This window comes from Trematomus bernacchii, unplaced genomic scaffold, assembly GCF_902827165.1.
Source record: "Trematomus bernacchii unplaced genomic scaffold, fTreBer1.1, whole genome shotgun sequence".
Classification (NCBI taxonomy): Eukaryota; Metazoa; Chordata; class Actinopteri; order Perciformes; family Nototheniidae; genus Trematomus; species Trematomus bernacchii.
In genome coordinates, this window is record NW_022987652.1 from 610,465 (window position 1) to 635,386 (window position 24,922).

The 24,922-nt window shown below is 43.0% G+C and overlaps 2 protein-coding genes across 2 annotated transcripts; one reads left to right on the forward strand and one right to left on the reverse strand.

The window, feature by feature from the left end:
* Positions 1-14: 14 nt before the first annotated feature.
* LOC117486404 (histone lysine acetyltransferase CREBBP-like) lies at positions 15-9,619 on the forward strand (the record flags this gene model as incomplete). Its single annotated transcript, XM_034134832.1, is given in 7 exon segments — positions 15-153; positions 1,893-2,060; positions 2,167-2,328; positions 4,199-4,480; positions 4,690-6,036; positions 6,078-6,992; positions 6,994-9,619. Coding segments are annotated over 7 exon segments (3,832 nt in total), but the record flags the coding sequence as incomplete, so codon positions are not given.
* A 6,263-nt stretch (positions 9,620-15,882) lies between these two features.
* On the reverse strand, positions 15,883-24,464 carry cbx7b (chromobox homolog 7b). The gene is made up of 6 exons (XM_034134857.1): positions 24,272-24,464; positions 21,165-21,208; positions 20,955-21,020; positions 20,241-20,307; positions 18,818-19,130; positions 15,883-16,130 (listed from the first exon to the last, which is right to left on the reverse strand). The coding sequence occupies exons 1-6, from the start codon at positions 24,338-24,340 to the stop codon at positions 15,919-15,921; spliced, it is 771 nt and encodes a 256-aa protein (XP_033990748.1). The 5' UTR covers positions 24,341-24,464; the 3' UTR covers positions 15,883-15,918.
* Between the last annotated feature and the right edge of the window lie 458 nt (positions 24,465-24,922).

Consider the following 24,922-nt stretch of genomic DNA (forward strand, 5'->3'; position numbering starts at 1 on the left):
CATCTGGGCCAGGGCCCGCCCAGCGAAGGAGACGACTACATCTTCCACTGTCACCCCGCGGACCAGAAGATCCCCAAACCCAAACGCCTGCAGGAGTGGTACAAGAAGATGCTGGACAAATCCGTGGCGGAGAGGATAGTGCACGACTACAAGGTAATAATTGTCGTGGCTTCCTTCCTTGTTTATCTATCCAGCCACTAGACGCCTTAAACAGCCATGTTTTAACTCGTGCAACAAAGAAAATAGGTCTTTACAATAGAGTGCCACAGTGACGCGTCCTAAAACCCGGAAGTCTGTAGGCCGTTGTTGTGAGTGTGGACGGTCGGAGCATATACTGCGTTAGCTTAGCCGATCTCCATTCAGAAAACACGCATTTTAAAAGGTTTTTCGCCTGCCGTCTGTCTGCAGACTTGTCAAAGCATTAATTCATGGTTTTTACTAACCGGTATCAGTATGTTGTTACTTCGGCATCATTTTGAAACATGTATTACAATTAAATCACGGTCAAATATGTTCATTGTGTTGTAGTTGTAGCCACTCACGTCACTAGTTTAGCATATTCAGCCCGGTTGTTGGCCCGGAAAGAACCACGATTTTTGGAGGGCCAGAAAAAACTGTTAGCCGGAACTACCCCTAGTGGAAACGCAACAAAAAACGGGCCGGGTTTGGCACGGCACGCTTAAACCGTGCTACGCGCTGCAGTGGAAATGCGCCATAAGTGTCCTTGCAGGTTGATAAAATGAGAAACAGTCACTTAAATATGTTGGGACAAATGTAAAGCCTTGTAAATCATTCAAAAGAGAGGCAGGATTTGTATTTATTCTAATGTTTGTTTAAGGCAGCGGTTTTCAAAGTGTGAGGCTCGCCTCCCTGGGGGGGGGGGTGCCATGTTATAACAAATACATTTAAAAGTTGATTTAAGGAGACATCTAAAAATCGAGAAAATACCCTTAGACTCCAGAAGCTCTAATTAGCTTACAACCACATTAACGTATCAAATACAAACACTGATTTGTAGTCTTTCCACAATTTATTTAGATGTTTAACCACATCAAAAACAGCCCTACATTCATATGATACACATATAATGATAATAATGAAGCTTTATTTATATAGCACTTTTCATATAACACATGCAGCTCAAAGTGCTTTACAAAATGGCACATCACAAGTTAAAAATACACAACAAGAAATTCCCCTCAGATTATTTGTTAAGAACTTTTAAAAGGTACAAGCAGCGAAATATAACATGTTATCAGGTTAATAGACACAAGGAGGTCAAATGTAGGATCATAAAAATGAGGGATGCTCCAATCGCCAATTTTGGGGCCGATCGCCGGAATCAGTATCGGCCGATCCGATCGAGTGGGCGGGGCCTATGGGGATCTTCCATTTAAAGTGATGTTTAAAACTCAGTTAATGGGGCTCATTCGCCAGAGAGCTTCAGGGGAGGCGCAGCGTGAGAAAGAAATAACGAGAAACAGTGAAATCTAGCTAGTTAACTCTTTGGCCGACAACCTCCCGATTCAACATGTTGAATGTCGGTGTCGGCACGGCCGAAAAGACACGACGGTGCGGTGACATACAGGAACAAAATAACAGAAAGCAAAGCATGACAAACCACGTACAGTCTGTTAAGTAAAATTCATGAAGTAATACATACAATCATTACAATTTGATAGACAGTAGTGTCTAATAGATCAGTTTGATCAATAACAAGAGCAGAGCAGCTGAAAGTGAGATGATAATGCAACGTACCCAATGATGCCAGGGATCTAATAGCAGCAGGGAGAAAGGTGCAACATGAACTCCAGGGTACAAACATGCACAGCTGATAGAAATGACTGATTTCGATGCAAAACACTAACTTTATTTCCAATTCTCCCCTAAAGGATGTGTTCAAGCAGGCGACAGAGGATCGATTGACGAGTGCCAATGAGCTGCCGTACTTTGAGGGCGACTTCTGGCCCAACGTCCTGGAGGAGAGCATCAAAGAGCTGGAGCAAGAGGAGGAGGAGAGGAAGAGGGAGGAGAACAGCACGTCCAACGAGAGTATCGATGTAAGAGTGTGTATTTTTTTTTACTCCGTGTTGAGAAATCATCATCAAAAAACCACCTGAGCTCGTTAATAAAGCCTTTTCTCCATGTCCTCCTCTCTCTGTGCAGGATACGAAAGGTGACAGTAAAAACGCAAAGAAGAAGAACAACAAGAAGACGAGTAAGAACAAGAGCAGTCTGAGCCGAGCCAATAAGAAGAAGCCGGGGATGCCCAACGTCTCCAACGACCTCTCGCAGAAACTCTACGCCACCATGGAGAAACACAAAGAGGTGAGTGTGGAGGACATTCTAATTCCCTTAAAGGTCACCTATTGTGCAAAATCCACTTCTTCATGTCTCTTCTTCATCAACATGTGTCCCCTCTTCTTCATGTCTCTTCTACATCAACATGTGTCCCCTCTTCTTCATGTCTCTTCTACATCAACACGTGTCCCCTCTTCTTCATGTCTCTTCTACATCAACACGTGTCCCCTCTTCTTCATGTCTCTTCTACATCAACACGTGTCCCCTCTTCTTCATGTCTCTTCTACATCAACACGTGTCCCCTCTTCTTCATGTCTCTTCTACATCACATGTGTCCCCTCTTCTCATGTCTCTCTACATCAACATGTGTCCCCTCTTCTTCACGTCTCTTCTACATCAACATGTGTCCCCTCTTCTTCATGTCTCTTCTACATCAGCATGTGTCCCCTCTTCTTCATGTCTCTTCTACATCAACATGTGTCCCCTCTTCTTCATGTCTCTTCTACATCAACATGTGTCCCCTCTTCTTCACGTCTCTTCTACATAACATGTGTCCCCTCTCCTTCATGTCTCTTTCTACATCAACATGTGGTTCCCCTCTTCTTCATGGTCTCTTTACTCACATGTGTCCCCTCTCTTTTCATGCTCTCTACATCAACATGTGTCCCCTCTTCTTCATGTCTCTTTCTAATCACCATGTGTCCCCTCTTTCTTCACGTCTCTTCTACATCAACATGTGTCCCCTCTTTCTTCATGTCTCTTCTACATCAACATGTGTCCCCTCTTCTTCATGTCTCTTCTACATCAACATGTGTCCCCTCTTCTTCATGTCTCTTCTACATCAACATGTGTCCCCTCCTTCTTCATGTCTCTTCTACATCCACAATGTGTCCCCTCTTCTTCATGTCTCTTCTACATCAACACGTGTCCCCTCTTCTTCATGTCTCTTCTACATCAACATGTGTCCCCTCTTCTTCATGTCTCTTCTTCATCAACATGTGTCCCCTCTTTTTCATGTCTCTTCTTCATCAACATGTGTCCCCCTTATCACCTGAATCTCCTCCTAGAGCACCATTGTGTTCTTTTTAACCAAATCTCTCTCAGAGGGGCGTGGGGAGGGGCTCCTTATTTTCATTTAAAGTAACAGACAGAGAATCAGCACTTTGGAAACAGGGCTGAAACAGAGGGGATTATGGGTAATGCTGCAATGATCTGTTTGGTGTTTGGAGCCAAACACTTCATGTGGGGGAAACTTCTGAAGCAATTGGAAACAGGACTCAGAGAGACACGAGGAGAGCTGGAGCTTTGATGGCAAACACTGACTGTTTATTTGGAGCTCCGGCCGGAGAATTCACAAGACATGTCACGGGCCACGAGTTGACCACACGGTTGAGATGCCACAATCAATTCTGAAGACCCCTCCTGTAGCTCGAGGTTTGAACTAGTTCAGAGTGTAATAATCAACATTCTTCAATAGATAGACTAAACAGCTGAGGACACTGAATCACATTTGTTGTCGCTTATGGCTCGGGGTCATCTACACCCCGAGAAGGATGTGTTCCAGGTGTCCCACAACAATGACTATCTCTGACCGAGAGTTGCCCGGTCACAAACTGGCAACAACAACAACTTGCTAGGGCAGCCCCTCCTTATGGGAGACAACGGCTGCTCAAGGTTGGTCAGCTGCGTCAGAGGGCAAAGGAGGACATGCAGGGCGAATTATTCCCCAACACTTCAGAGACATGTTTTGTATATATCTGAGACCTATAATATATTGATGAAAAACAGTATAGGGACCTTTTATGTCTTTCATTTTAGTAAAGCACTTTGCCTTGTGTTGAAAGGTGCTATAGATATATATATATATATGAACTTGCCTTGCCCTCTTTTCCCCCAGGTGTTCTTCGTGATTCGGCTCATCGCAGCCCCCATGTCGAACTCCCTGCCCCCCATCACTGACCCCGACCCCCTGATGGCCTGCGACCTGATGGACGGCCGCGATGCTTTCCTCACGTTGGCGCGGGACAAACATCTGGAGTTCAGCTCGCTGCGTAGGTCCATGTGGAGCTCCATGTGCATGCTGGTGGAGCTGCACAACCAGAGCCAGGACCGCTTCGTATACACCTGCAACGAGTGCAAACACCACGTGGAAACACGCTTCCACTGCACCGTCTGCGAGGTCAGTTTGGGAAAGGTAGCTTGGCTGGGTCTTAATTCAGGGTTGAACATAAGGGGTAGAAGCATCATTCATAACTTTGCTAATATACTGGATATTTGTAATCTGTAGTAACAACTAATACCAAAAATAAATGTTGGATGTTTTCTAGATGTGTTATGTTAACATCCTTCAGATCACTAACCTTTCCTCTCCCATGTCTTTCCTCTCAGGACTACGACCTGTGCATCACCTGCTACAACACGAAGGGCCACGTGCACAAGATGGAGAAGTTGGGCCTGGGTCTGGACGACGAGAGCAGCAACTCGTCAGCCGCAGCGACTCAGAGCCCCGGAGACTCACGGCGCCTCAGCATCCAGCGCTGCATCCAGTCCCTGGTCCACGCCTGCCAGTGCCGCAACGCCAACTGCTCGCTGCCGTCCTGCCAGAAGATGAAGCGCGTGGTGCAGCACACAAAGAGCTGCAAGAGGAAAACAAACGGCGGCTGTCCAATCTGCAAACAGCTCATCGCGCTCTGCTGCTACCACGCCAAACACTGCCAGGAGAACAAGTGTCCGGTTCCTTTCTGCCTCAACATCAAGCACAAGCTCCGCCAGCAGCAGCTTCAGCACCGGCTCCAGCAGGCGCAGATGTTGAGGAGGAGGATGGCCAGCATGCAGAGGGTCGGACAGTCTGGAGGAGGAGGAGGAGGAGCTCCAGGAGGAAATGGATTACCTTCTCCCAGTGCAAACAACGGATCAACAGCGCCTGGAACACCGACTTCTGTGGGGGGAACGCAGCCGCCGACACCTCAGACACCGACACATGGGAACATGCCCGCTCTCCCCCAGCAGCAGGGAGCCATGGGGGGGATGGGAGCCATGGGAGGCATGGGAGGGATGGGAGGAATGGGGCAGCAACAAGGTGGTCCTCAGCATCACCTCCATCAGTATCAGCCTGTGGGAGTTGGAGGGGGGATGATGAACTCCCCTCAGCAGCAAATGGTGCCTCAAATCCAGGCTCCAAACGTCCAGCAGCACCAGGGGGTTCTTCCTCCGTACAACCCCAGACCCGCAGGAGCGTCACCTTTACGCCAGTCTCTAGGAAAACCAGGATCCACCCCTCCCCAGCAACAGCAACAACAACAACAACAACAACAACAACAACAACAACAACAAACCATCATGCCGGGGCAGAACCAGCAGCAGGGGCCCCCTCTGGCTGCTGTGGAGACGGCGCTGAATATCCAGCGGCTCGCAGAGACCCAGAGACAGATGGCTCAGGCTCAGGCTCAGACTCAGATACGAGGCATGGGTCAGGGGGGGGGGTCTGATGCCCCAACACCCGCACCACCAGACCCCCCAGGCTCAGATGGGCATGCCCCCCCACATTGGGGCACAGGGCATGCCCCCCCAGAATCAGGGAGTCGTCGGCAGGACTATGTTAGAGCAGCAGGGCATGTTAGCGGGGCTTCAGCAGCAGCAGCAGCAGCAGCAGGGCGGCCCCCCCCCAGACTCAGCTGCTGCCTCCTCAGGTGCAGCAGCAGGGTGGGGGGCCGCAGCAGTGGGGGGGGGGCGCACCTCCCAACATGAACCCCCAGCAGAGGATGATGGGTCACATGCAGCAGCAGCAGCAGCAGGCAGGAATCCCTCAGCAGGCCATGAATCAGCAGCAAGGGGCTCGAGGGCTGATGCAGGTGATGGGGGGAGCTTCGGGGGTCCCAGCAGGGGCCCCGAACTCGATAGAAGCGGTGGTGGAGTCAGCGAACACCCAGGCCGCGCTGCACGAGCTCCTGAGGACCCTGCGCTCCCCCAGCTCCCCTCTCCAACAGCAGCAGGTGCTCAACATCCTGCGCGGAAACCCCAGCCTCATGGCCGCTTTCATCCGTCAGAGAGCAGCCAGGTACCAGGGGGGTCCTGGGGGGGGGCCCGGTGGGGGGGGGTCTCCTCGGGGGGGTCCACCACAGCAGGGGGGTCCTGGGGGAGGGGCGAGGTTCCCTGGAGTCCTGCCCGGTGTGGGAGTGGACGGGCAGCAGCAGCAGGTTAGCGTGAACCAGGCGGGGGTTAACATGGCTCAGGGGGGGGCAGCGGCAGGGGGGAATATGCCCACCATGGCTCAGCTTCAGCAGCTACAACAACAACACCAACAACAGCAACAACAACAACAACAACAACAACAACAGCAGCAGCAGCAGCAGCAGCAGCAGCAACGCCCCATGCTACCTGGGAAGCTACAGCAACAGCAAATGGCTGCATTACAGCAGCAACAGCAACAACAACAACAACAACAACAGCAACAGGGAGCTGTGATGCAACCACAACAACCAGGGCAACCGGGAAACATCGGCAACATGAATCCACAGTTCAGAGAGCTGCTGATGAGGAGGCAACTTCTTCAACAACAACAGCAACAACAACAGCAACAACAACAACAACAACAGCAACAGCAACAACAGCTACAACAACAACAGCAACAGATGGGGAACCACGGGCAGTTCCAGCCTCAGCAGGGCCAGCAGGGCTTCATGCAGCCGGGCTCAGGTCTGCCCCCCCCCCTCTGCTGCACCACAGCCTGGAGGTGGAGCCCCCGCCCCCCCCCAGCAGCAGGGTGGGGGGGCCACAGCGCCCAGCCAACAGCAGCAGAGCTACACTAACAACATGTCTCAGGTTGCTGCGGCGATCCAGCAGCGGCTCCAGCACCAGATGCAGCTTCAACAACAACAACAACAACAACAACAACAGCAGCAGCAGCAGAACTCAATGAGTCAGGATGGAGGTGGAGGTCAAAGTGGAGTTTCAGGTGGAGGACAGACCACCCAGAGCATGCTCCACCAGAACATCCACCAGAGGCTCCTCCAGCAGCAGCAGCATCTCAGCGGGGGGTCTCCGGGGCAACACAGCAGCCCAATGAGCCCACAACAACAACAACAACAACAGATGGTTCAGTCTCCGCGGCCCCACCTTCAGGCTCAGGGCGGTTTGGGTGCAGCGGTTCGATCTCCGCAACCGTCGCCGAGGCCTCAATCGCAACCGCCTCGATCCAGCCCGTCCCCCCGCATGCAGCCGGCGTCATCGCAACCGCAACCCCCGCAACCGTCGCCGCATCGCAACCCCCCGCAAACAGGCTCCTCCCCTCATCTCATCGCGCAGCACCATCAAAACATGGCGCCGCCGCAGAATCCCCCGCTTCCTCCGGATCAGTTCAGCTCGGAGCAGAACAACATCATGTCTCAACTGAGCGGGATGACGGGGATGCAGTCGGACATGTTAGGGGGAAACAACAACAACAATAATAATAACAATAACCCGGAGCTGCAGACGACGAACATTAACCACAACAGTTTGGATCTGATGTAGCCTCGTCGCTCTCCGTCTCTGATTTTTAAAGAAACTGCCGCGATATGGAGAGCGAGGCGGGACTTTTTTTTTGTTGAAGTTTTTATTTTTTATTTAAATATTTTTGTGATGTATAATAAATAAGAACTGCCTTCCTATGGGAGATAAATCTTTAGAAGTCAATAAATGAATAAATTAAAAACAATGGTAAGTTATTGCTGTTAATATATATCTATATATATTTTTGCCAATTGTGTACAAAGGGGGGGGGGGGGGGGGCAGTGTTTTCAGGTTGAAGATATTTCTTCCTTATTAAGTCGATATTTTTGGGGATTTTTTGCCTTTTTATGAATATTTTTAAGATTTTAAATGTGGCGAAGAATTAAAAGTGAGTGACACGATGTACCTTTTTTTCCCCCCTTCCTCAAATACCCATAATTGTATTTTGCAGAGTATATTTTATTTCTGAATTTATTATTATGTTCCCTCCCTTCTCGATGACATATCTTCTGTTACAGAAATCCTTATTCTGTACGACACATATATAGACTTTATTTTATATGATAAAGGGAGGGGAGTTAGATCCGTTTTGTTTCAGGGTTTATAAATTACAGTGTTTTTTGGGGGGTGGTATTTTTCTGCAAACAAATCCTCCTCGCACCACTTTCTCCTCTGAATGTGCACACCTCCCTTTTTTATCCTGAAAGGGAGGAGGAGCCCCTGTTTTAAAGCTGGACGACGTTTATGTACATATATATTTACAGCCTTGTTTATAAACTGTGACATGGAGAAGCCTGCCTGTACCCTCACAAACAGTTCCCCTTCTTTACATCCCCGCTAATTCAATGTTGTACAGAAAATGGTGGACTTAGATACTGTTTTTGTAATGAAAGTGAAATTGAAATGTAAAAAAAATACACGCCTGTACATACTTTTAAAAGCCGTATAAGCAGAGGGATTATTTTTCTGCTGCTTGTCCCCCCTTTCTTGTTTGGATATTTGCTGTATCTGTATAAAAACACAAAAACTCCTGAGCTACTGTACAGCATTGAGATGATTTTGTAAGCAGGTACAGTGGGGGGGTGTTGAAGGTCACAAGCGCCTTTTTCTGTGTATTTTTGACAAGGTTTTTGGGAGGAAGGGGTTATTGCAAACACACCTGAACAATCTCACACAGGTGGAGACCGGAAAAAAGAGTTTAAATTTAGCTTTTTATGGACTGAAGCTCACTATTTTTCTCACAAAAGGTTGGGCTTGCTGGGTATATAAGAGGGGGGGGGGGGGCATCCGAACCAGGTGGCAATATATCTTGAGACTTATTTTGTAAGAAAACAAGGAAAAACTGTCTTTTTTATATATAGATATATTATTTAATTTTATTTTTTTGGAAATAAAACTTGAAGCTACAGGAATTATTAGATAAAAACAATGTCTTTGTTTTGTATTGAAGATGTAATGGTGATGCAACACGACACTGCAGACCCCCCGCGGAGAATCTCCTGATATAGTTGTAAACATACTGAATCACTGTACAAACCCGATGGCAACTGAACAAATACCTTCTCTTTTCAATCACTTCCTCTGCTCAACAGAGACTGGAAATAAGACTTATTTAAATATTTGTTTTTAGTATTACAAATGGAAAAACTTTGACCACTTTTTCTTTTTTTGTTAACAATTTTTTGGTGCTCGCTGAGAGAAAGCAAAAATAAACTGTTGCTCCATTTTCATTAGTTTCCTTTTTTCTAAGTTATTTTGGTGGTCTGATTGTTTTTTTTGCCAATAAATTAATTGTACAATAAAGTATGTTTGTACCATTGGAAAAATACCCCGTTGTTGACTCCTTTTTCACATTTATATATATATGAGATATTTGAGAAATGAAGCTCAGCGCAAGTTCAACCAGGAAGACCTTCTTTACTCTTCATTTACTATTTACATGTTACTATCTCCTCTCAATAAGTGAACGGGGGCGTCACTCCCCAGCTTAACCAATCACTTCGCTCTATTCTCAAGAGCCTATCATAGCGCTCCGCTAACCCTTTTTAAATCTGCTCCCCCCTCTGACAGCTGTCATTTCAGGTGACTCGATGCAACCCCCCTCCACCCCTTTTCACCTCCTCTGAATCCAGGGTCAAGCTAAGCCCCTCCCCTTCAGACCGACCCCAACTATCCATTCACCACCACCAGGGTCAAGCTAAGCCCCTCCCCTTCAGACCGACCCCAACTATCCATTCACCACCACCAGGGTCAAGCTAAGCCCCTCCCCTTCAGACCGACCCCAACTATCCATTCACCACCACCAGGGTCTAGACCCCGGGGGGGGGGGGGGGTTTCATCTGATCGGTTCTCCCCTCCCAAATGATACTCCTGCACAACGGGGCCTAATCACCAAAACTCCATCACATTCATTTGTGTATTCCTGGCAATAAATATCTATTCTTATCAAAACCGACTCTCCTGATTGAAGTAGTTACAGGATTTCATGGTTTTTATAGACGTCTAAAATTGTGATATTTGTTCATATTAAATCAGTTTGATTATAGCTAAACAGAGGCCAAAATATATAATTATTGATGTATATCGGCCGATAAATAACAAATACATGCAAATTATTTATGAATAGATGTATGAATAGTGTCTCGTATATACTTTATCTACAATAGGATTTAATGAGACACTATTTGGCTATTTTTCCCTTAATGGCCGTGATTCAATGTTAAATATAAAGTTAATTTATTCTTTATTTATATCACAAGTTCTTAACATTAAAGGTGGGGTAGGTAAGTTTGAGAAACCAGCTCGAGATACACTTTTTGTTATATTCCATGGAATGCTCTTAACATCCCGATAGCAATGAATATATTAAGTGCTTTGACAAAAAATCCATAACAACATTTCATCTGTGGAAGCCGTAATACTGTAAAAGCACGACCAGGGGCGTCGCCTGGACCTGAAAACATTCGGGGCTTAGCCCACAGTGGCGGCGGCACTACAGTGGCATTTTTCACTGCAACACTCCCCACACACACACACACAGTACACCCGCGACTGTTACAATGAAGGCTCGATAATCAGCTCATGGCATATAGGCAGGGGTAAAGTGGTATTTTTTATGAGTGGGGGGCTCACCTCCTCTAGGGGGGTCCGGGGGGATGCTCCCCCGGGAAGATTTTTTTTTAAATATTGAAGTTAGATGCATCAATCTGGTGCACTTTGAGAGCAAAATGAAGAGATCTATGGATACCTCTCTCAACACCCATATGAAGCAGAACTGTAAACAGATGTACTTTTTCTTTATGGATATTTTACTAATCACTCGCCTTTTAAACTCTATTCTTGTTTTACTGCCATATAGTATTTCATAACTGTTTTTTCCTTTATTCTCTTATTTTTTTTATAACTATAATGATCATATGAAGGTGTGCCGCGGAAATAATCTTTGAATAATTTGTGACCAAACCGTTTGAGACCCACTGAGATAACTTAGACTAAAGTTAAGTATCTAAACACTCAGAGAGTCCTTTAGCTCACCTGAGTTTCTCAGTCTGAGAGGAGAGGACTCTCCTCCAGCTTCTTGTGGAACAAACAGCTCCTTATGTCCGTCAGTGCAGCTAGCTAACCAGATGCCACACACACACACAGAGCCGAGCTTGAATGACACAAGCACACGTTTATTTCCATGCAACTCTCTGATTGGTCTGGTGTCATGCCTCTGTTGCATTCACTGAACACGGGAAATTACAGTGCTGCCGTCCTCTCTTGTGTCATGATGAGGTTCACGTAAAGCACGGTTAATGTATTATATTATTGAGGGAGAATTGTCCGGGGCTACAGAAAAAACATTCGGGGCTAAATTACCTACCCCACCTTTAACTTGAAATAATACATGTTGTTTTCCCAGAGACAATGGACTTTTATTTTTAAATGTATTTAAAGGTGGGGCAGGTAAGAATGGAGAAACCAGCTTGAGTGCGCTAGAATTTGAAAGTACGCAGCCCAAACAAATCTGCTCCTTCCTTCAGACTTCCTTACAGAGCCCCTCCTCCAACACACACGAACGCGCACATGACCAATGAGGGCACAAGATAAGTTTGTGCACAGATGGAAGGCTGACAGGCAGGTAGGCCATCCAGTTACTTTAGCCGGGCCGGCTCAGATGATTGGTCGTGCTTTTTACAGCGCCACGGCTTCCACAGATGACATTTTTTTATGTATTTATTGTCAAAGCATTTCATGTATTCATTGCTATCGGGATGTTAAGAGCATTCCATGGAATATAACAAAAAGTGTTTCGGAAGTGAATTACCTACCCTACCTTTAATATTTGTATACATTGTTTTCTCGTTATTAATGAAATCAATCTTGAAAAATGATTGAGAATATTTGTAATTTGTAATTTCATTTTAATGACAAATAACTTGTGATATCCAGAAGAAAATCCTCAATTAACTCAATGTATTATTAACTAGAAACATGTCTTTAGTGCAGCGGTTCCCAACCTTTTTCAACTCAGGGCCCACTTAAGAATCTAAAAACATTCAACCATAAACAATACAGAGGCTAAATGAAGTTCTCAGAGTACTTTTGATTTTAATTAGAAAAAGGAGCTGGCCATCAGTAACAAACAGACATTTTTATTACACGGTTTAGTTGAATACTCGATTCTGATTGGTCGATTCAGAACATGTGACACGTTGTTAATCCAGTAGAACAGACCGCAAAAAAAATCTTAATAATGAAATGTTTCCACACAAATTATAATGTTTTGCAAATTATTTGGCGGCCCACTTGCAATGCCTTCGCGGACCACTAGGGGGCCGCGGCCCACAGGTTGGGAAACGCTGCTTTAGTGTGTCAATAAGCAACTGAACAAGGGACTCAAACCATAGTAAACATGAGTAACATTTATTTTAGTATAAATATCCCATACACAGGGACAAACACAATAAAGTGCAAATATTCAGGAAGCAGCACAACATCAGGCGACGTCCAATCAGGAGCTCTCATGTTATAGCATTCGCAGTTTATCACAAACTTTATAAAAACGTTTCTGTTTCAGTCCACAAATACACAGAATAAAGAATACATTCAGGTCAATGTAGAAAAATAAGAAATACTTTAGTCCCCTCGGTCTTCCTCTCTTTGACGTTTCCTCATATTTCAAGTAATAACAGCATCAGTAGAGGAAAAGTGTGTGTGTGTGTGTGTGTACAAGATAGAGAGACATTAGCCCTAAAACTACAACAAAATTCAGCAACATCAGGCACTTTCTATCCCTGCGCAGGACGCAACAGATTCAGGCTTTTATTAGATTCTTTAAATGATTAATATTCATTTTACTCAACAATTTCCTGCCGTATTATTAAATAAGTCTGCACAGCTGAGGGGACACCTGTCACTCTCAATTCACGTGATTTTTGGATGATTTATTCAATAACAACTCAGAGTTATTAATTGTTATTAAGCTGCGTTAATCAAATGACAGCCACATTGTTACCTAAAGTGTCTCAAACACGTTTAAGGAGTGCAATGCAACTGAAAGGTAGGAATTCAATTAAACCACTTTTGTATATCTAACAGTTGTCAGTCACGTAAACTGTGTGATGTATACCCTGTCAGTCACACTATAGAGGCTCCTGATGATCAGTATATACAGTGCAATTCAATAATACATGATACTATTGATCTAGTATCTTCATTCGGTACAATACTCAGTCATCACGGGTGTGTTTTGAGAGGAGGAGTAAACGGAGGAAACTACAGTGTGTGTTTCATTGATGTAACTGCACTGCAGGAGAAACGACATGCAGGCGCTTTGAATCTCACGGAGGATCTGGAAACACGAACAAGACGAAGCCACGTGTCGAACAGGAGAACAAACTGTAGTTATTATGAGTGTTAGTGGGAACAGAGGACATGTTTGCATGCACAGAGAACTCAACCTGTACTATTTTATCACCTATGATACGTTACACTCTTAAACTACTACTTTTTCCAATATCTGTAGTAAATCTATTTATGACTTTGGTAAAAAATGCTGATGGTTACATTTGCTCAATCTGACGTGGTATACTCCTAAGAGCCCAGACTTCACAATAAAAGCATTAAAGGTGATAAGTACAGTAACCGTTCAAAATAAAAGCATGATAGGAGCTACAAACATGAACATTTTCATGCATGAAGTCCATTTTGTCAATTGCTTAAAGGGACCACAGATAGACACATAACAAGGGGAAGCCCCTTTACTTTGAAAAGGCAACATGGGACTTTATTTTGAAAAATATAAGTAATTTTGAGGACTTTCACACACAATGTTTGTATGTTTAACAGATCATTTTGCAAGTTAAAGGGGACCTATCACTTTTTGGGGAAGATCACGCAGCGTCAGAAAATAAAACCCTCTCTCTTTTCCTCCGTACCCAAATCTTTAAAAAACGGGGGCACAACGAGCGGACACAGATTTGCTGCCGATATGACGTCAAATCGCCGGCGGACCCACAGAAAGTTGCTATCAGAAACAATGCCTGACGTGTTTTGGACGTAATCTCGTCTTTGTTTACATTAGCAAGCCTCGCTAACACTCAGAGCTAACCTGTACTGGAGAGCACATGTGTTTAAAAAGCAGGAAATTAAAAAAGGAACTCACCTTGTGATACACCTGCAAGAGAAAAAGCATTTGAGCTCCATACTGTTTCAGAAATAATCCTTGATGTGGTTTAGAACAGGATGGCGTTTTATCACAGCAGAATTTTACTTTATCTCCGGTAGAATTCTGATCAGGCATTAGCTCTGCCTCCTCTTTCTTTCTTTTGTAAGCTAAGGACCCAAAATCTGCGTTTCTCTAACAGGGCTGCAATAGAGGGGTATGAGCAGTATGAGGCATGGCTACAATGGGGGATCTGTTTGGTATTTTAAGCAAAAAACTTCACAGACATGTTTTGTATAGGTATGGCCCTACAATATATGTTTCCAATATAGCATAATAGGTCCACTTTAAGAAAGTGTTGTAGTATGAAGGTACACTAGAGTTAATTTAGTAACTAAATTACTATTTAAGGGACACATCAATAAATATAATACAGTAATTAAATGTTATGAGATATAGTTTATGAAATGGGCTGTGGACTTGTGTTTGTACTTAAAGTGCTTTTGATAGTAATACTTTAACTTAATTTTGAATGCTTTTACCTTGAACCAAGTATTTCTACACTGTGGTGTTTACGACTTTTCTCTAAGTTAAAGATATGACTGCTTATTTTTTTGGGACAACCACTGCTAATACCTACTGTTAACTAAAGGCAACTCAAAACAACTCAAACTAAAGGTTTAAACGTTAACCTGGCGTTCGGCTCATGTTCAGGCGACTCTGTGCATGTAAACGTTCCACTGAGCAGGCTGGAAGTAGCAGAGAGGGTTATTGACACGGAATAAAAACAACAACACTGTCCAATAACCAGAGGTGGGAAGTAGTGGAGTACAAATACTTCGTTACTGTACTTAAGTAAATTGTTCTGGTATCAGTACTTTACTCCACTACTTATTTTTCTGACGACTTTTTACTTTGACTTCTTACATTTTGAACACAAATACCTGTACTTTCTACTTCTTACATTTTGAACACAAATACCTGTACTTTCTACTTCTTACATGTTGAACACAAATACCTGTACTTTCTACTTCTCACATTTCCCAAACAGGCTGGTTCCTTTAGTTTGAATGTGTGTTTGGTGGCGTGATCATTATTATTTAGAGTCATTGCGTGCCTATTGATTTGAACACGATCCGTGTATCCATCATTTCCTGGTCTTCTCTAAAGAAGAGGGACCAATGAAAACGTTGTCATGTTGCCGTTGTTCAGCATGGAAACATTCATTAGCTAACAATGACATTATTGTTCTATTAATATAAAGGGAGGTCAGGTACTCTTTAAAACAGCTGCTAGTTATGGGTACTTTTTACTGAAGTACATTTCAAAGCCCTCTTTACTTTTACTTGAGTAAAGAAGTTTAGTCAGTACTTCTACTTTTACCAGAGTATTTTTAAACACGAGTATCTGTACTTCTACTTGAGGAAAGGATGTGTGTACTTTTGACTTCTCTGCCATTAACCACCTTCTTTAAACCCTCAGATCCTCAGCGGCTCTTTCTCTCTGAAGAAGCCTCGTGGGACTCTGGACTCTCTGAAGGTGACGGTGAGGGAATTCAGAGAGACGTCTGTGACCGTCACCTCTCCTGGAGCCACGAGCGGCCGCCAGACAGCCTCCAGAATCTTCTCCTCTTCCTCTTCCTCCTCTTCCTCCTCCGGTCTGAGAGAGGAACAGTTCACCCTCTCCTGTCCTGAGGGAGACAGGAACACAGAGAGGAAGACTACAGAAGGACATTTATATGATATACTATACAATGACCTTTTTACGACTTTTCTTATGACATATTTTATGATTTTTAAACGGAATTTTATGATATATTATACATTTTTAATGGCTTTTTTTTTTTTAAATAACCCATTCAAAACTTTGTATCACTTGGTATACTATGGCTGTCACTGACTTTGTTTATGACATACTGTACTATTTCAGACATTTTCTTTTTGAAAGACTTACAATATACTAAACCTTGTTTTTTTATGACATTTAAAAAAGAATTATGGATTTCTTTATCACTTCGTAATGTATTTTTATGACATAATATACTATTACTTTTTACGTATTTTTTTGTTTATTTTATGGCTTTTTATAAAATGTCCTAACATACTATAACATTTATTTTTATAAAATGTCTTATAAGGCCTAAATGAAGCTCAGCGCAAGTTCTTTCAGGAAGACTGGGATACATTCACTCCGCAGCTGCTTATAATCAGCTCATCACGGGCTTTCTGTTAACCTATTACATTCACCTCAATCTCAGCAGCCAATCAGCGTGCTGCAGCCAAACTTTAAAATGGTTCCCCTCTCTCCTGCAGTCAGCGTGATTTCAGGTGTTCATGCTGCCGTCCACCTCCTCCCCATCCACCTCCTTTCATCACATCCAGTGCCAGGAGAGCTAATCCAAAGACCTCATCACATCCCCTCTTCATCCCATCTCCTCATCAAATCCAGATCTTCAGCATCATCACCAGTGTCTAGACCCCGGGGGGTTCCCTATATGCTCACGGCTGCATTTCCCCCTTTAGATATACGATTTCAGGATCGGGGTCTAATCGCCAAAGACTTAACATTTACAACTTATGGCATGTGTCAATAAATGTTCTTTAAACAAAATGAAGTCTCTCCTGATTGAAATGATCTTATGGCTTTTCTTTAGACAAGACTTTTTACATATTTTATGACTTTTAAACTGAATTTTATGATATATTATACTATTTTATTTTTCCATTTTGATAATCTTTTATCAATTTGTCATTGATGACATACTATACTATGACTTTTTCTAGCTTTTTCTGACATTTCTATCTTTTTCTGTTCTTCAGAGGCAGAGGGTGTTTCTCAATGTCGAGGAAGGATGCTCCAGAGCCACTATTTCAAGGATGCTACGTCATCGAGTCCCGCCGAAGGACTGTTCCAATGTCCAGGATGCTTGGAATTCTACCGAGGCCGGCGTCCTTCGTTGCGGCAAATTTCGAGGCTGCTCATGTGTATCCTCCGCGGTCTTAAAATCCCCACAATGCTTTGCGCACGGACCAATTTCCAAAATCTTTGGCGGAAAATGTAAGGCGGGGCCTCTCATATGACGCACACCTGCACACTTGCTCGCCTGTTCCATTCTTAGTTCTCCGAATGCCAGGAAGTATTCTTGCCTAGCTTCTTAAGCAACTGACTCAGAGGTACATGTCCTACCAAGGAGCCTCCTCGACATTGAGAAACACCCAGAGTGTAGAGTTGCAGTCAGTGATTGCATCAGCAACATCACATGTGATCTGTTATTGAGTTAACCTCTCTGCTCTGAGGAGAGATGAAGAAAGACGCTCTAAACTGAGAAGGCAGATCATCAGCAGACAGACATCAGGAAATATCTAGTGATGTCTTTCCTTTAAAAAGTGCAAAAAATGGGACATCTAATAAAAAAAAAACAATCTTTGGTTCAGAATTGAAATGTCAACGGTAACAAAGCAGAAAAACGTTCATTTGTATTGACATGTCATGATAGTCGTCACCTTGCAGAGCTCTTACATTTAAAGGGGCCCTATTATGCAAAATGCACTTTTTGATGTCTTTTATACATAAATGTGTGTGAGACTCACAACGTTTCAGAAAATACAACCCTCTCTCTTTTCCTCCTTACCCACATCTCTAAAAAAACAAAAACGGGGCTGCAAACCATGGATGTATAATAAGAACTGGATACAGCGTGGGAGGCGGGGTCTCGTTCTTTCCTATGAGAGCCGCTCATTGGCGCATGAAGACAAAATGGCCCAACTTTTGAGAGAGCGAAACGTCACAGATTACCCATCATGCCTAGCTGTCAGAGCAGAAGAACCCGGCGTGACTACCCGATTTACATGTCTGCCCGATTTGCACTGCGCAAGCCTGCCATATTGGGCAGCTATGTACGGCAAGCCAAACAGGACATTTGACGTCCGTACTGATCTAATAACAGAGTTTTGTTCTTGAATCAACTTTTTTTATGAAAATTAATTTCCCTTTTCCAGGAATCTCAACAGAAAAAGTTTGGCCACACTAATACATTTCTAATGTTAAAGGGGACCTATCATGCAAAATGCACTTTGTGATGTCTTTTATACATAAATATGTGTCCCCGGTGTGTCGGGGAACTCACGCAGCGTCAAAAAATAAAACCCTCTCTTTTCCTCCGTACCCAAATCTCTAAAAACGGGGCTACAACGGAGCTGATCCAGGGTCTTAGGGGTTTTCTGTTTCTGTCTTATCATGTCATTGTGTATTTTGGTTTATTTTTGTCAATGCTATTACTGTAATGGTCTTTACAGCACCTGCAATTGTACTCTGTATTTTCTCCTGTTATTGTGTTGCGTGGGAAAAACCAATTACCAGAAGAATACTGACACATACCATCTAAAGTGCCCTTTGCCATCACCTCCTTTACATCCTCCTCCTCCCCCTCCTCTTCCTCCCCCCGGCCCTCCCAGTCTTCGGCTGTGGGACTCCGAGGGTCGGAGTGAAGACACGTGAACTTTGACCTCCAGGTTTTGCTTCCTGGATGCTGCTCTGGTGTCTCTCTCCTCCTGCAGGAAGCCAACGAGCGCTCCTCTTCCTCAGGGAGCAGAGAGCGAGTCAGAGAGAGACGAAGACGAGGAAGAGGAGGAAGAGGAGGGTCGTCCGGAGACTTGTGAGCGCTGCGCAGATCCATGGTGTAAACCGTATCCTGAATATAAAGCAGAAGATAAACTGGATTACATGACGATTGGTGTGTTTAAAGAAGTAAAAAGTATTATTTATTTATTTTATTACAGGTCGCCTATTACACTGTTTTTCATCAATATATTACAGGTCTCAGATATATACAGAGCCTGTCTCTGATTGGCTGAAACACCAAACAGATCATTGCAGCATCCCATAATCCCCTCTGTTTCAGCCCTGTTTCCAAAGTGCTGATTCTCTGTCTGTTACTTTAGATGAAAATAAGGAGCCCCTCCCCACGCCCCTCTGAGAGATATTTGGTTACAAAGAACTCATTAGCCGCTTTCACACCAAGTACTTTTCCCAGGAATAGTTCCGATAGTTCCTGGGATTTTGCGTTCACACCAAAAAGATCTTGAACTAAAACTTTTTTTTGCGAACCTTTTCACCCCTTTTTAGTGCCTGCTAGAGAGGTGGTACTTACCTGGGGAGAAAAAGGTTCCTATTTCTGATTGGCTGGGCGAATTGCTAAACCACGCCCCGTAAAACTCTGAAACGTTTTTTGAAGCCGCCATTGTATTTGCTGCTGGGAGTCCCAGCAGCTTCTACTGAAGCCAGTCCCCAACTCCGGGGACTTCCGGCCGGGGACTTCGGGCGGCAGTATACGCCGTGAAGTTGTTTGCGGCCTGCCAGTAAACCCAAAGCAGAAGAAGAAGAAGTGACGTCAGCGGCTTCATTTGCCTAATCCACCCTCAGGGACTTATTCCGGTGTGAACGCGATCTGCTCTTTAGTTCATCGGAACTAAAGAGTTCCGATAAACTAAGTACGGCAAAGTACTTGGTGTGAAAGCGCCTATTGGTGCTCTAGGAGGAGATTCAGGTGATAAGGGGGGGGGGGGGGTTACCTTGGTTGGTGATTGGCTAATGGTTACACAAGCCAAAAAATCGTTATGACATCATAAAGTGGCCAAAATCTGATCAGCTCATTTTCAGACAGGTTTTTATAAAAATGGATCAGGACAAAAAGAGAGAGAATCTTTTTTCCTGAAACTACAGGAAAAACTACATGTTGATGTAGAAGAGACATGAAGAAGTGGATTTTGCACAATAGATGACCTTTAAGTCAGATTTCTACCTGCAGAAAGAGTCTTTTGGCTTTGGGTCCTTTCCTCCTGTGTCCCAATTGTTTCTCCTTCTGCTCTCTAAAAAAACCAATATATATATAAATAATACAAACAAATAATAATAATAATAAATAAATAAATATATAAACAATTATATAAATAAGAATAAAATCACTTCATTCTTTTATCCTTTTAGACATTATAATACTCAGGCCAAAAACACTTTATTTACCCCTAAAATGTAATTCATTTGTGCCGAATTTGAAGGAATTCCTGCTATGTAACCTGTTGTTAAGTTGTTAATGTACATTTACACTTAGAGTGTCTTATACGCAGGGGCGCTCCTTGCGAACAGGCAAGGCAGGCAACTGCTTGGGGCCCCGGACCAGAAGGGGGCCCCCAAAGAAGGTAGATTAAGAAGGTCCACAGCAACGACAACATGAAACACCCTTTAATTTACTGTAACGACATGTCGGGAAACCCCCTCAAGGCGGCCCCATGCATAGCGCGCCGTAAAAATGCTGCTTCTTATTTTAAGTTTTGTTGCCTTGCTCCGCTCCAGGGGGAGGGGGGGGGTTCGAAAAGCTGGTTCGAGGGGCCCCCAGTGAATGTTTGCCTAGGGCCCCCACCGCCTCTAGGATCGCCACGGCTTATACGTTTACTGTTATTGTTGTTAGCCATTTAAAATAAACAACGAAATGAAGACTTGTGTTTTGGAGCCTTACTTCTCCTCGTAGGCCTTCACTAAGTGCTGATCCAGAATATGTTCCTCTGGTTCCCATGTGCTGTACCTGCGAGAAGTGTCCAAAAACTCCATAAATACAGTATGTTTGACATAAAAAAGAACATTTTCCATATTTGTTATGCCACTGTATTTGTATGTGAATAAAAAACACATTTCCAACTCTCTCATTAGTTTTAAATGTGTAACTTACTTTGGAGGCCATCCTTTCCACTTCAACAGATACTCCACATTCCCCTGTGGAGACAAAACATGTCATTTAGATGCTAATTCCATAAATAACATCACAGAATATACCGTTTTTTTTCCTAATACTGCGTCATTGTCCCATCTACATGTGAATTCATAAAAAAAGCAATAAAATAAATAAATTTGTAGTCATTAAAGGTCACCTATCATGCTATTTTTAGGCAATAGCATAGGTCTCAGATATATAAAAAAAACATGTCTATGAAGTGTTTTGCTCAAAATACCAAACAGATCACCCATTCTAGCCATGCCTCATATCCCTCTATTTCACTTCCTGTTTCAAAAGTGCTGATTTGGGGTATAAAGCTTTACAAAAAAAAAAAATTGATAAAAATTTAAAAAAGGAGGGGGCTGAGCTCATGCGGGACCCGGCAGCTACTGTCTAAACTAAATACTGCCGTGATGAAACGCCATATCATGGATTATCAAGGATTGTTTCTGAAACAGTATGGAGCTCAAAGGCTTTCTCTCTTGCCGGTTATACCACAAGGTGAGTTCCTTTTTATTTCCTGCTTCTTCACACACATGCTCTCCAGTACAGGTTAGCTCTGAGTGTTAGCGATGCTAATGTAAACACCGACCATATTACGTCCAAAACAGTCGGGCATTGTTTCTGATAGCAACGTTTCTGATAGGGCCGTGGGTCCACATTTCAGATATTACGTCATATCTGACGCAAATCTGGATCAGCTCCGTTGTTCCCCCGTTTTTAGAGATTTGGGTACGGAGGAAAAGAGAGAGGGTTTTATTTTCTGACGCTGCGTGAGTTCCCTGACACACCGGGGACACATCTTTATGTATAAAAGACATCAAAAAGATAGGTCCCCTTTAAATGCTTCAAAACAATTCATATTTACCTTTAAATTCTTGCATTTTAATGGATTTTTGTGTAGGAGGATATTTCAAAGCCTTTCGAGTAAATCCACTTCCCTAATGACTTTATTTGCACCCTTCAGTATTTGTTAGATGACGTTAAATGTTCCGAATGTTTCCCATCCACCAGCCTCTCCTCTCAGAGTTAGTCACCCTCGCTGACATCATCCCATAATACCTTCAGAGGGTGAAGTCACCACATTTCCCGACTTTGTCTTACTCACCCAGTGTTGCAGTCAAAAGGAGCAATATTGGGTAAAACCTCAAATGCCCAAATCTTCCATAACATGCAATGGAAATCATGTCATTTACTTGTACTCATAAAGCCCAAATATGATGCTCTCTGTGTCCCCAAACCCCTCTCTCGATCAGGGTTTAACTATAGTGTAAATGTACTGTATTACTACGGTTAAATCACCTTTAACTTGAATATCACGGTGGGTTTTATCTCACAGTTTAACAGCAGTTTGTGGAGGACAGATTTAGTCCACATGTGGTTTCATCATCTGCCTTTCTGACTTTCACTTTATACATGAAGCCTTGTTTAAAGCCTCATCTCAAACCATTTAGAAGAGAATTAATGGCAAATAAATCTCCAATCTAATCAAATAGAAGTGTATTTAACTATTTCACTCATTTATCAAGCACAATCTAACTCTAAATGTGAGGATTGAAAATACATTGTTTAGACATTTTGCACATAAAGCTTTAATGACCTTCTAGCCGTGGGTATCTTCAGATTTCTATATCAGGGTATATACAGGAATCCTGAAGTCAAATGTAATCCCTTTTAAGACCTTTTTTAAGACCCTTTCCATACATTTTAAGCCCTCATCGCCACTTGGAGTTCTAACCGGTTACCTTGGCGACACACTTTACCTCACATTTACTATATACAGTATTGATTGTCCTTCCTCCTTATCTTCCAACCATTTGGACGCAGACTTGCATTTCCCCATAACGATGTTGTTTAACAACCGGCGTAAACGGAGCTTCGCGCGCTATCAAGCAGTGAGCGTGCGATGTCCTGTTCAGATGACGTCAAATCCAACGGGATGCCATAAATAAACTACACAGAATCACACTACACACCTACGCAATGATTACATTCAACTGTAGAATACTACCTCTTTGGACAATTTATATACTTATTGAAAACAAGCTACAAAATGTAATACCTTGGAAAATGCCGTTTAATACTTTTTAATAGCCTTCATTTTCGCTAAATTGATTGATCAACTTTTAATACTTTTGAAGACCCCGCGGACACTCTGTATATGTAGCACAGCGCCACATGTGTAATGTTTTTAATGTTATGTTGCCGGGCATATTATCTTCTAAGAGACTTCCTTGTAGTTTTTGTCACTATAGTCTATCTTTCTACTGATGCCAATTTGAAAAATGCTCTTAAGTTTTCTTGTGGAGCACAACTGCTTTCATTAAACAACCCTGTGTTGCAGAATGACAACACATTTCCTTACCTACCTATATGTATGACTTATACATCTGTTCGCAGTCTACATATTTATCTATATAGTATTACAATACACAGAGTTTTATTCCATGTAAAGTATTTAATTGTACATGTTTATAGTTTACTTTCTGCATTTTATTTGCACCGTTGTTTCTCTTGCACTCTTGTATTTCAATTTCTTCTTGCATTATTCTTTATTTACTTCTATGTCTTAAGTATTTTGTATATTGCACTGTATGAGGAGCTTGGGACTCCATATTTTCAATGCCAAAACAACACTGTAGCTATTTTGCATATAACAATACATATAGCCTTTGAAATAAATGCAATTAAAACTTGAATAAAAGCTAGCCTGCCTTAACTTTGGATCTTAGATTAAGCTATAGTTTTGCATACTTCAGAAAGTCTCTAAACTACATTTAATAATCATGCAATGTTAAATTAGAGGGGCCCTCATGCACTTTAAAGGACCCCAAATATCTAGCTGCACCCCTGCATGTGTCAACATATGCTAATTTAGAATGAACGCAACAAACAATCTGCTTTCTCCAAACACCTGACATGATAATCTGCATTCAACACATGAAAGAGACATCATCCTCCAACACTTAGATAACCAGATTACTGCCATTAATCTCTCTGCATTTCATTAGCATGCAAAGTAGCATTCTTAAAATAAGCTCCTAAATGTTGATAAATGTTACCTTCTTAACTCTTTTCTTCAGGATGCACTCCACAGCAAACACCTGCTCCCCTATAGCTGACAGCTCCATGTGTGTTACGTTTTCACCTGTCAAAGTAAAAAACTCCCGGTGTTTACAGACCGAGAGAACCGGGAGATGTTAGCGGTGCTTCGGCTGCGTCCTCCCCGTCTATGGAGCGTTATTTTCGGGTCCGTTAACCTGCAGACCCCTCTGCCAGCTGGATGTTTCGGAACAGTGACTTTACAAAATCTGCGACACATCTGCACACCGCTCTGCGCGCTCCCGTGTCCGTAAGCGCGCTCCCTTGTTTATAATGAGAACGAGCGCGCCACCAGCAGCCTCATGGTTCATTCAGGATGTAAGCAAAAAATAAATAATACAAATAAAAGAATAAAAATAAACTACATTAATTACTTAAAAAAAGACAAAAATTAAGGCGTAAAAATGTAAAATAGAAAATAAAACAATAAAAAGTAAAAATTACTTTCAGAGGTGGAATAACAGTCTTTGCTTAAATAAAGAGTTACAAGTACAATTATTAATATTGAGTATAATCAGCTAAATGTATTTAAAGTATATTTAAAAACCTAGTTGTTATTGTATAAACTGTTAGCTAGTTTAATAAAAAATATATATCATTTCTTTTTTTGG

Bases quoted from the DNA above. Each gene is read 5' to 3' on its own strand.
- cbx7b (XM_034134857.1), bottom strand. From the start codon at position 24,340: ATGGAGCTGTCAGCTATAGGGGAGCAGGTGTTTGCTGTGGAGTGCATC. The intron at 20,308-20,954 runs GTAAGGCTCCAA...TGGTTTTTTTAG, and splicing joins GTGAAGGCCTACGAGGAGAA to AGAGCAGAAGGAGAAACAAT. The intron at 19,131-20,240 runs GTAGAAATCTGA...CTTTATATTCAG, and splicing joins CCAAAAGACTCTTTCTGCAG to GATACGGTTTACACCATGGA.